Source organism: Salvia hispanica, chromosome 3 (assembly GCF_023119035.1).
Source record: "Salvia hispanica cultivar TCC Black 2014 chromosome 3, UniMelb_Shisp_WGS_1.0, whole genome shotgun sequence".
NCBI classification, from domain to species: Eukaryota; Viridiplantae; Streptophyta; class Magnoliopsida; order Lamiales; family Lamiaceae; genus Salvia; species Salvia hispanica.
In genome coordinates, this window is record NC_062967.1 from 41,808,267 (window position 1) to 41,819,422 (window position 11,156).

At 34.0% G+C, this 11,156-nt stretch overlaps 2 protein-coding genes across 2 annotated transcripts; both read left to right on the top strand.

Moving 5' to 3' along the window:
- Window positions 1–2,702: 2,702 nt before the first annotated feature.
- On the top strand, window positions 2,703–5,075 carry LOC125213824 (rust resistance kinase Lr10-like). Its single transcript, XM_048114569.1, has 8 exons — window positions 2,703–2,708; window positions 2,783–2,812; window positions 2,916–3,023; window positions 3,100–3,165; window positions 3,321–3,350; window positions 3,433–3,522; window positions 3,622–3,660; window positions 3,804–5,075. Exons 7-8 carry the CDS (start codon window positions 3,627–3,629, stop codon window positions 4,952–4,954), a joined length of 1,185 nt encoding a protein of 394 aa, XP_047970526.1. The 5' UTR covers window positions 2,703–2,708; window positions 2,783–2,812; window positions 2,916–3,023; window positions 3,100–3,165; window positions 3,321–3,350; window positions 3,433–3,522; window positions 3,622–3,626; the 3' UTR covers window positions 4,955–5,075.
- Window positions 5,076–9,756: 4,681 nt separating this feature from the next.
- LOC125213826 (rust resistance kinase Lr10-like) lies at window positions 9,757–10,960 on the top strand. The gene has a single exon (XM_048114572.1). It carries the CDS (start codon window positions 9,876–9,878, stop codon window positions 10,845–10,847), a length of 972 nt encoding a protein of 323 aa, XP_047970529.1. The 5' UTR covers window positions 9,757–9,875; the 3' UTR covers window positions 10,848–10,960.
- Window positions 10,961–11,156: the final 196 nt, after the last annotated feature.

Sequence of the window (11,156 nt, forward strand, 5' to 3'; positions counted from 1 at the left end):
TTCTATTCGTGCGAGACTGCTCGAATAATACTGAATCGGGTTAAAAGTGGATTGTAGAGTTTTACGTATACAAGCAAGATTCTATTCGCGCGAAACTGCTCGAAACATGCTTTTCAGTATACCAAACCTAACAATACATCTGCCGGATAACGTGGTTCCTCAGCAAAATAATCGGCGAACAGCCGATCGTGCCCACCAACGTGGTCGCGGGGGATGTATCGGCGCCGCCTGCGGATTGGCTGTTGGGGTGGCTGCTGCATTCGAGCAATCTCGCTTTGTATGAAACGGGAGATATAGTTATTGATTGGGTTGTTGGCGAAACCCACGACATCCCATCCGGTGGGAGCGGGAGGTACCTCCTCTTCGGAAGAAGAATGAGATATCTCCTCGTCGGACCGAGAATGAGAAGATGATTCAGAATTCATTAAATATAGATGGAGAGAGAAAATAAATGAAGAGAGAAAAGGGATGAGGATGGGGAGAGAATGAAGAGAGAAAAGGGATGAGGATGGGGAGAGAATGAGGAGAAGGTGTGTATTTATAGGGGTGTAAATTAAAAAAAAAAAAAATATTTTTATCGCCGGATTATCGCCCACAGTGGTCAGCGATAATCCGGCGATAAACCGACGTTTTTTCGGGAGCCGGCGTTAATTCGGGAGAATTAACACCGAAAATTCGCCGATTTCACGCCATTGGTCGGCGAAAACTCGGCGATTTTCGGCGAAAAATCGCCGAGTTTTCGCCGACACCATTGGGAGTGCTCTTAGTACTTTATTTCATCACTTAATTTACTCTCTCTCTCTTTATCTTTCCTACCTTATTCTTCTCTTCTACTTTTCAACACAATATCTTAATCTGTATCTTAATCTCTGTGATTAAATATTTTGAGTCAATTTAGTTAGGATAGAAGTTGTATATAAGCCTCACATTACACTTTTTTTTTCCATTTTCCTTTACATTTTCTAAAATCCATGCCAAACTTAAAAGAGATTTTTTTCTATTTTCCTTTATATTTTCTAAAATCCATGCCAAACTTAAAAGAGACTATTAGTGACGAAAGTGGGAGTACCACTACACCATGTACAAATGTTTGAATTAATGACACAATATAATACTCTTTCATGTCTCAATTAAATATTTCATATTTGACTGATGCGGGTTTTAAAAAATTATTTGACTTTGTGAAGAAAAGTGGATAGAAAAGAGTTAGTGGAACGTGAGTCCTACTTTTATATAATAGTTTTATACTCCCTCCGTTTTTTCATAGTTGTGTCATTTTCCATTTCAGGAAGTTTCTTCAAAGTTGAGTCATTTCTATATATGGTAACATTTTTCTCTTTCTTACTTTACTCTCTCTACTTTATTCACTCTATACTTTATTCTCTCTACCTTTTCTTCTCTCTTACTGCTTTATCTATTTATTTAACACATCCAATATTTTTTTCTAAAACTCCGTGCCAAAAAGTTTCGTCTCAACTATGACGAAACGGAGGGAGTAATAAAATGTGATTGAGAATGAGTTAGTGGAATGTGAAATCCACTGCTAAAAATGGTAAAAGTGAAATGAGACATTTATTGGGGACCGTCCAAATAAGAAAATATGGGACATTTAATGAGACGGGAGGGAGTAAGAATTTTGAAATGATAAATATATTTAAATTTAATAAAATAAAAGTTTGGCAGATAGTTGATAATATCTTGTCCACAAACTACAACTAATATTTCAATTTCGGATAGCCATAATAACCATTTCTCAACAATCTATTATGACCATTGACTAGTTGACATGAATTTAAAAAAAAAAAAAAAATTATATCCTACGTTGACTTCGTCTATCCAAAAACTAGTGTACATGACAAATTTGGAAAAGATGATGATTATGGTAGTATATAATTAGAGGTTGTGCGAGTGTGAGCTTACAGATATTGTGTTGCCTTATTGGTGAATCAGCCATGATCACAACTCAGAAGCTCATAATCTTCCTCACCACTTTGATTCTCTCACTCCATTTAATTCATTCTGCTGATGCAGAGAAGTGCAGTCCTTCTGCCTGCGGTGCAATTCGCAATATCAGCTCTCCTTTCCGCCTCAAGGGCGACCACAACCACTGTGGCGATCCCAAATTCGAACTAACCTGCGAAACCAATGTCACATTCCTCTATCTAAACTCTATCAAATACTTTGTCAAATCCATCAACTACCAAAGTTCCACCATCAAGCTGGTTGATGCTTCCATAAACAACGATGACATCTGCTCTTTCCCCATCCGCTTCTCAGATCCCTATCCATACTACGGAACTCTACGAGGGTTTGTCTACTTCATTAGCTGCCCCGGTCCGTTGAAAAATTCATCCATGTTTATAGATATAACTCAAGATTGTGCTTCTAATTTATCACATCCCAGATCTAGTTATATAAATGTTAGGCGCATCATGGCCTCAGATGTACCACATATGTGTACATTAGATCTAAGAGTGCCGAGATCAAGGTCAAAATTCCTGGATCTGGAGAATGTTTCACTATTAGAAATCCACAAATATCTCTTGGATGGCTTTGAACTCGAATTCTATTATAATTCCGATGAAAAAAAATCCACAATATGGGGTAAGAAAGTTAATCTTGTTTGGAATGTATAATTTCATCTTTGCTAACACTTTTTATTCTGAAAAATGCAGACAAACTCAGATATATTTTATCAACTCCTAATCGTAAGGATTCGTAATTTGAATTCTAACAACATACTCTGTATATAACTGCCTAATTAATGGTTATATATATGCAGGCTATCTCCTTATTCCTCTGGCCTTTATAGGTGCCTACTTTTTCTCATTTACCAATTTTATCACTTCAATCAAGATTCATTCGTAGTGGCTATAAGATTACTAGAGATCTAATTTTGTCAAAGGAATTTCTAGTTTTCATAATTGCAGGGGTAAGCCTTCCTGCGATAATCATCATCGGAATTGCAGTTGTATTACTACTATCATATTATAATGCGTCATTGTGGGTAACGCTAAAATATTGTAAGAATCTTCAGTTTCATACTATCTCTTTTTTTTATCTCTCTTAATCTCTCAAATGTTCCTTTTTAATTCGCAGACTACTTCTCTCAAGACTACTACTATAGGCCTCTGGGATTAGCAGCGTATTACAATGTAGTAATTGGTATACTCATGTTTTAGTACTAACTATTTTAAATTGTAATTTACATTAGTCCATCTACCTAATGCAAACAGATTTTAGTGTGATGGCTTTGAATTTCAACTCTGTTAATCCTGTCTCCTTAATTATATATTGTGTTTGTGCATGTACATCTGCAGAGGTTGTCGCGTGTTGTGCCGCAATTATAGGTGAGTACTTAATTATTATGTCTCACTATCATCACAATGGATAAGATGAGATTGCTAATTTTGTCTCCAAAACAAACTCCAGTTTGCTTAACCGCAGCATTAAACCCCCTTCTTATCATAACTATCGGAACTGGAGTTGGATTAACACTCTTCTTTATTCTCATCCACAGCCGTAAGAATCTCTAAATTCATCATATCTATTTTAACTAGTAGGATTAAATCTATTATTCTCCTTATACTCTTTGATTCAATTTTTTTTTTCTTTATTCAGGGTATATGATGAATGAAATCCAGTTCCTCATGTTCCCTGGTACGTTGAATTACAATTTCAATATTATAATTTGCATTAGTTTTCCTATCATTTCTACTTCATGAAGTTACACTAATCTATTTTAGCACAATTTTATTGGTATCACAATACATAATTCGATTTGTTTTTCCATGTTATCTCAGCCTTCAGCACTGGAATCATTATCTTGGCACATAAGATAATCATTTGTCCATTGATATTCGGGTTTTTGATCTACAAATTCCGAAGAAGGCGCTTGTCCTCTTTCGAGGGAGTAGAGTCATTCCTACAAAGTGACAACAAGCTGGCTCCAATAAGGTATTCCTACCTGGACATAAAGAAGATGACTAAGAATTTTAAAGATAAACTAGGCCAAGGAGGCTACGGTTCTGTTTACAAAGGAAAGCTTCGAAGTGGCCATCTTGTAGCAGTCAAATTGCTCGGAAAATCCGCAGCAAATGGGCAAGACTTCATCAATGAAATAGCAACTATTGGGAGGATCCATCATGTAAATGTTGTCGAACTTGTTGGATATTGCGCTGAAAGATCCAAGCGTGCCCTCATTTTTGATTTCATGCCAAATGGTTCGCTTGATAAATACGTCTTCAATCGAGAAAAAGCCTCTTCATTGGATTGGGATATGAAATTTAAGATTATAGTTGAAGTGGCTCGAGGAATCAGGTATTTGCACGATGGTTGTGACTTCCGCATCTTGCATTTTGATATTAAACCTCACAACATACTGCTTGATGATAAGTTTGTCGCAAAAATATCAGATTTTGGGTTGGCGAAATTATGCTCCACAAACAAGGATACAGTGACACTGACGGCAGCCAGAGGAACCATAGGATATGTTGCTCCTGAACTTATCAATAGAGGTATTGGTTTAGTATCTTACAAGGCTGATGTGTATAGTTTCGGGATGTTGTTGATTGAAATATTAAACTTGAACAAAGACTTGACAAGGAACAATGGTGAATCTAGTAAGTATTTTCCCAACTGGATATATGACCACTTGAACCAAGGTATGAACATTAACATTGGACATGTTGATGAAAATGACGATAGAATCATTGGTCGGAAGATGACTATTGTTGCATTATGGTGCATACAAATGAGTCCAGAAAATCGTCCATCAATGAGTAAGGTATTGGAGATGTTAGAAGGTGATGTAGATCATCTGCAGATTCCTAATTTTCCAACGTATATGGCAGGAAATGAAGAAGAAAGTTGGGCTACAGATTCAAATGCTTCCATATCATTGTTGGATGATAACAATGGTAGCGGCATTATTGAGATTATTAGTAATTCTTGAATTTTGTTGTCATCTACTTTTCCTTGAAACAACTTCCTGGTTTGTGTATTTGTGATTTTTTTTCATAATCAGATGTAATGTAGACAAAATTACCTGTATTAATTAGAATGGTTATTTATTACCAGTATTAATTAGAGTGGTTATCTGTTTTCATGGTGTGGTGGTATACATTGAACAATTCATTATTCGTTTGGATTAATAAATATAAGTAGTAATAATAATTGATTATTCCACATATATAATGTCATATAATAATTCATTGTTAATTTGCATCCTTTAATTTTGAAATATGTCCTGAAAAATCGATAAGGGATTCAAAATCCTTTGATTGCAAGTACATGGTTTTCAATCGAGGAAGTCTTGTTTAAAGTTAATGTATTTATTAACCAACTATTATATCCAATAACTAATGTTAATTGCATATATATTGAGATATGCATGTAAAGTTAATTCCTCTATATTCAATTAAATAATATTCCCACTGTCCACAATTAGAATTTTTGTTTTTCATTTCGGTATGTATTGTAGATATGAAACCCAATTCAAATTTTACTAAAAAATAGGAGAGACTCTTATTTTATTTGAAACTAACCTCCCTTCGTACATCCCTGAAAGAGGAGTATGAACTATTTCTTTCTTAGTTTGTCCCTTAAAAGTATTTACTTTCTAATTCTAAAAATCCAACTACACTTCTAATAATGTAAACATCTCTGCAAACTCACTAATTCCCCTATCATCTCTCTTCATTTTTCATATTTTATTAAAATAAAAATTTTATCCAACTCACATATTAAAAAGTATATAAATACTACTCATATTCTAGCGCGACATAATAGTTCTAAATTGTGCCGTATGGATTGGAGATTTTTAATGATGAATGGATTTATATTTCACAGTGACAAAAGAAAGTTAATGCGTTAAGAAATTTCTACTAGGAGTAATAAATTGTAATGGATGTGTTTGTAGATTTCACTTCAATCAACTATCATCATTGACTCATCGACTACAATTTATATACTTCAAAAAAAAAAAATCGTTGACTTAGTTCGTCCAAAATGAACAATTCTATTTCTTACCAAATCAAATTTCCTTCACACATAGTTGAGCACAACAAGATCAGTTTTTGTCTAGTAAGAATTTTCCAAATTGGATATACGACCACTTCAACCAAGGAAGTGATATTGACACGGGAAATGTTGATGAAGATGACGCTAGAAACATTGGTCGGAAGAACACTATTGTTGCGTTATGGTGCATACAAATGGGTCCAGATAATCGTCCATCAATGAATAAGGTGTTGGAGATATTAGAAGGTGATGTCGACTATCTACAGATTCCTAATTATCCAACATATATGGCAAGGAACGAGGATGAAAGTTGGGCTACAGATGATAACCATGATAGCGAAATTATAGAGATTATTAGTGGTGCTTGAAATAAGGTGTTTACATCTATTTTTATTTGAAACAAGTTGTGTGATATGTTCATAATATGATGTAACATGAAGTGAATAGGAATATATTACGTATTAGTTAATAATTTAGTTTGATGGTCTTGCTGAATTACATGAAAAATTCTTTATTCATAGCCTCAGAGCCCAGAGGGGTGCCACACAAATGCAGAGTTGATCTGATAGCCTTAACGTCTTGAAAACTTGTAAAATCCAAACCAAATTTTAAATTGCAATCAGGTTCAATTTAAATATACAGTAACTACTTAATTCCTATTTCTGTGTATTATTGAAATTCAATGACATTATCTTTATGATCCTCAGTAGCTGAATATTTCTTGTATATATCTGCAGGGCTTCTTCTTCTAATTCCTTTGGCAATTCTAGGTGCCTACTTATGAATTTGATCTTATTTATCAATTTTCTGATATTCATCAGTGGATAATTAAGATCATCTCTATAATTCTAATTTGATCATCAATTCTAGTTGCATTGTGGTGCATGCAAATGAATCCAAATGATGGTCCATCAATGAGTTTGGTATTGGGACAACGTCTACAGATTCCTTAGTCTCCGTCCCAATCCAGCCATATTGTTGTACTAAATGAATGTTGATGAAACATGGATTTAATATTCCACTAGTTCTTTATCTAGGCTACATTATTCCTCTGCATAGATTACTGCTCAAGAGTATATGTATATACAGACCGTACTTTTCTTCTTCTTCCGGCATTGAAGAATTGATAATTAACTTGATAAGCTGTCCCAATCCGTTGAAAAACTCTACCCTCTTTACAGATATTAGTGCCTCTAATTTATCACATCTCAGATTTAGTTATGTACATGTTGAGAGCATCCACGCATCAACATGCATATGTGTAGATTACATCTAATACTTGAGACATGGACATCGTGGATGTGAAGAATGTTTCACTCTCAGAAATCCACAAAGAAATATTTTACGGCAAGCAACTATATGGCATGATGATACATGCATTTGGCATTTGGTGAAAATGTTCATTTCACATGTTTTTTATGCAAATGATTAGTAGTAGTATGTTTTTAACATTTGAGAATTCATGTAGCAGGGAGCAAAGCCTGGTGAACTTACAGGACATAAGGTAATTGGTGACATTGCTATAACTAGGAATTCGACAGCTGGTGTGGGACTCATTACATTTACTCCATTGAAGATATATATAGCACAATTGATTCATGACCTCAAGGTATACATCCATGCCCCATCAATTTTCCATCCTCTTTAAATAATTTACTTAAAAGTGGTTATGTTAGCTATGATTGTCTATATTGTTTATCCACTTAAGCACTGGTAGTATCCGATTCTGATGAATTCGGTAGTATAATTATTTGATGCGGAAATGCCACAAAAACACATGCCCTGTAGGTATCGAAACTCAAGATCCAGTTCTTAGGGAATAGTTTGCAGTTGAACTTGAACATGCCATCAACTTCTTCTTCATGGTGGCAGAGGAATTAAGGGAGATTAGGTCATACAATGGTTGGACGTTGCTAGAACTGGATAAAGATGTGGCAAAAAACAATGAGAAGCTTGAGAACATTGATCTGTCTCTTCTACTTTTAAACACCTAAAACTATATTAACCAATTTATCATTTCCCTTGCATTGTTCATAACTTATTTTTCGTTAGTTCATATTTAATTTATGTATATAATTAATTTATATATATCTAAACTGAACAGAATGCAAAATTTCAAAAAAATATTAAAATTTAAAAGATACACAATTTATGTTTAAAATTGTATTCCAGTATATTTTAAATGATAAAATTCCACTTAAAACTTCATTCAAATTTAAAAATATATACGGAGTAGTAAATTTTAAATAAAAAACAAATTATTTATTCTTAAAATAAATTTAAATTAAAATATTAGCTTCGATATCAACCACAGTTGTTCATCCATACACCATGTCATAAAAATTAAGATTAAATATACTACACAAAGAATGATAAAAAGAATTGGGAGAAGCAAACTGTCTTGGAAAAGTGATCAATGTATAACTAAATATTAACGTCGAGAATAAATTTTAGTCATTAATTAAATTAAAAAATGATAGAATGAAGCTACAATCTGGGAGAGTGAGCAACAACCTGGCCACGTCTCCTTTTTCTCTCTCTTTTTTCTCATGAGCACTTTTTTTATTTTATTTCTTTTTTTGAGTCCAAGCATTCATACCGAAAAGTAAAAAATTAAAAAATCAATTGAACAAATGTCAAGTGTTTTAAACTTGAGCTCTTAATTTATAAACAAACTAGATCTCGGTTCGAGTGCATTATTTTATAATCAACCATGATTTAAAAGTAAAGATTGATTGAATTCGCCAAATTAAAAAACTTCATGAGAGTCGAACACCATTGGCAGGATTTAATTCGAAATCAAAAAGTGTTAACAATAATGGTATTATCAGTTTAATCCAAGCTTGCATCAAATTTAACAATGTGAATGTGTACACCACACCGACCATGCTTCATTTCTTTAGCATTTTTTAATTATATTTTGGACCTAATCTTTTTTCAATTATTTTTTTCTTTATACTTTTCATTTCTTTTTATTTTTTCCAATTCTTTCCTTTTCTGTTTTTTATCCATTTTATTATTAAGCTTACTCCATTATATTACTATAATACTCCAATGGACCTCATGACATGCGTCATTTACAAAAATACAAATTCAACACTTGAGTTACATATTAATATAATACCACTGATCAATTCGATTGTCACGTAACATCAATCCTAGCCATTCCATATTTTAATATCAAGATTTAATATATGGTCTTAAGTTCACACATAGGAAGCTGCTCATATTTGAATATCAGTGGATATAAATATATATGTTGAAAAAGTAACATTACAATTGTGGATGCTCTTGTTTATAATTTGAAATGTGGTGCATAATGATTCATTAGTTCACAATATTGAAGCATGATCACACCTCAGAAGCTCATCTTCTTCCTCACCACTTCATATCTCTTGATTCTATCACTCCTCCATTGTGCTGATGCAAAGGAGTGCAGTCCTTCTGCCTGCGGTGCTATTCGCAATATCAGCTTCCCTTTCCGCCTCAAGGGCGACAACAGCCACTGTGGCCATTGTGGTGAGAAAATACCTCGAGTTCCCCGGTACGTTGAATTACCATTTCGATATTATAACTTGCAACGGTTTTCTCTATATATCTACTTCTGAGATAGCACAAGTTTTTTGGCCTTACCTTATTACTAAATGTATTTCTTTTTTTTTTTAAATGTTATCTCAGCTATCGTCACTGGAATCATCATCTGTGCAAAGATAATCATTTGCCCTTTGGTGTTCTGGTTTTTAATTTATAAATTGCGGCGAAGGCGCTTGTCCTCTTTCGAGGTAGTAGAGTCATTCTTACAAAGTGACAACAAGCTCGTTCCAATCAGGTATTCCTACTCGGACATAAAGAAGATGACTAAAAATTTTGAAGATAAACTAGGCCAAGGGGGCTTTGGTTCTGTTTACAAGGGAAAGCTTCAAAGTGGCAATCTTGTTGCAGTCAAATTGCTCGGAAAATCTGAAACTAATGGGCAAGACTTCATCAATGAAATAGCAACTATTGGAAGGATCCATCATGTAAACATTGTCCAACTTGTTGGATACTGTGCTGAAAGATCCAAGCGAGCCATCATTTTTGATTTCATGCCAAATGGTTCCCTTGACAAGTATATTTTTAACCAAGAAAAAGCATCTTCATTGGACTGGAACACGAAATTTAAGATTGCAGTTGAAGTGGCTCGAGGGATTGAGTATTTGCACCATGGATGTGATATCCAGATCTTACATTTTGACATCAAACCTCACAATATACTTCTTGATGATAAGTTTGTGCCAAAAATATCAGATTTTGGGCTTGCAAAATTATGCGCCGCAAACAAGGAGGCTTTGACGTTGACGTCTGTCAGAGGAACCGTGGGGTATGTTGCTCCTGAACTTATTAATAGAAGTATTGGTGCAGTGTCTTACAAGGCTGATGTTTATAGTTTTGGAATGTTGTTGATGGAAATGGCAAGTTTAAACAAAAACTTAGCACGAAACAACGATGAATCAAGTAAGTATTTCCCAAACTGGATATACGACCGCTTGAACCAAGGTAGGGACATTGACATTGGACATGTTGATGAAAATGGCGATAGATACATTGGTCGGAAGATTACTATTGTTGCATTATGGTGCATACAAATGAGTCCAGACAATCGTCCATCAATGAAGAAGGTGTTGGAGATGTTAGAAGGTGATCTCGAACATTTGCAAATTCCTGATTATCCAATGTATATGGCAGGAAATGAGGAAGAAAGTTGGGCTATAGATTCAAATGCTTCCATACCATTGTTACATGATAACAATGATAGCAACATTATTGAGATTATTAGTAATGCTTGAATTTGAGGTATCATCCATTTTCACTTTGAAACAAGTTAGACTTTGTTGTGTATTTGTGATTTGTTCATATTCAGATGTAACATGAATTGAATTACCTTATTGTTAGTTAGTTATCTATTTTCATGGTCTTGTGAATTGTATTGATGAATTTTTTATTCATCTATTACATAACAAATTTGGGCATGATATTCGATATATCCCAAAAATGAAAAATCAAAAAAAGCCCAACAATAAAATAAGTAACGGCCCAAAGTTAATAAGTCCAAGTGGCCATCTTTTTAATTTAATATATTGAAATCACAAAATAGA

Excerpts from the sequence above, each read along its gene's own strand:
- LOC125213826 (XM_048114572.1), top strand. The coding sequence starts at position 9,876 with ATGACTAAAAATTTTGAAGATAAACTAGGCCAAGGGGGCTTTGGTTCT.
- LOC125213824 (XM_048114569.1), top strand. The coding sequence starts at position 3,627 with ATGATGAATGAAATCCAGTTCCTCATGTTCCCTG. Across the intron at positions 3,661-3,803 it reads CCAGTTCCTCATGTTCCCTG|CCTTCAGCACTGGAATCATT; the intron begins GTACGTTGAATT and ends ATGTTATCTCAG.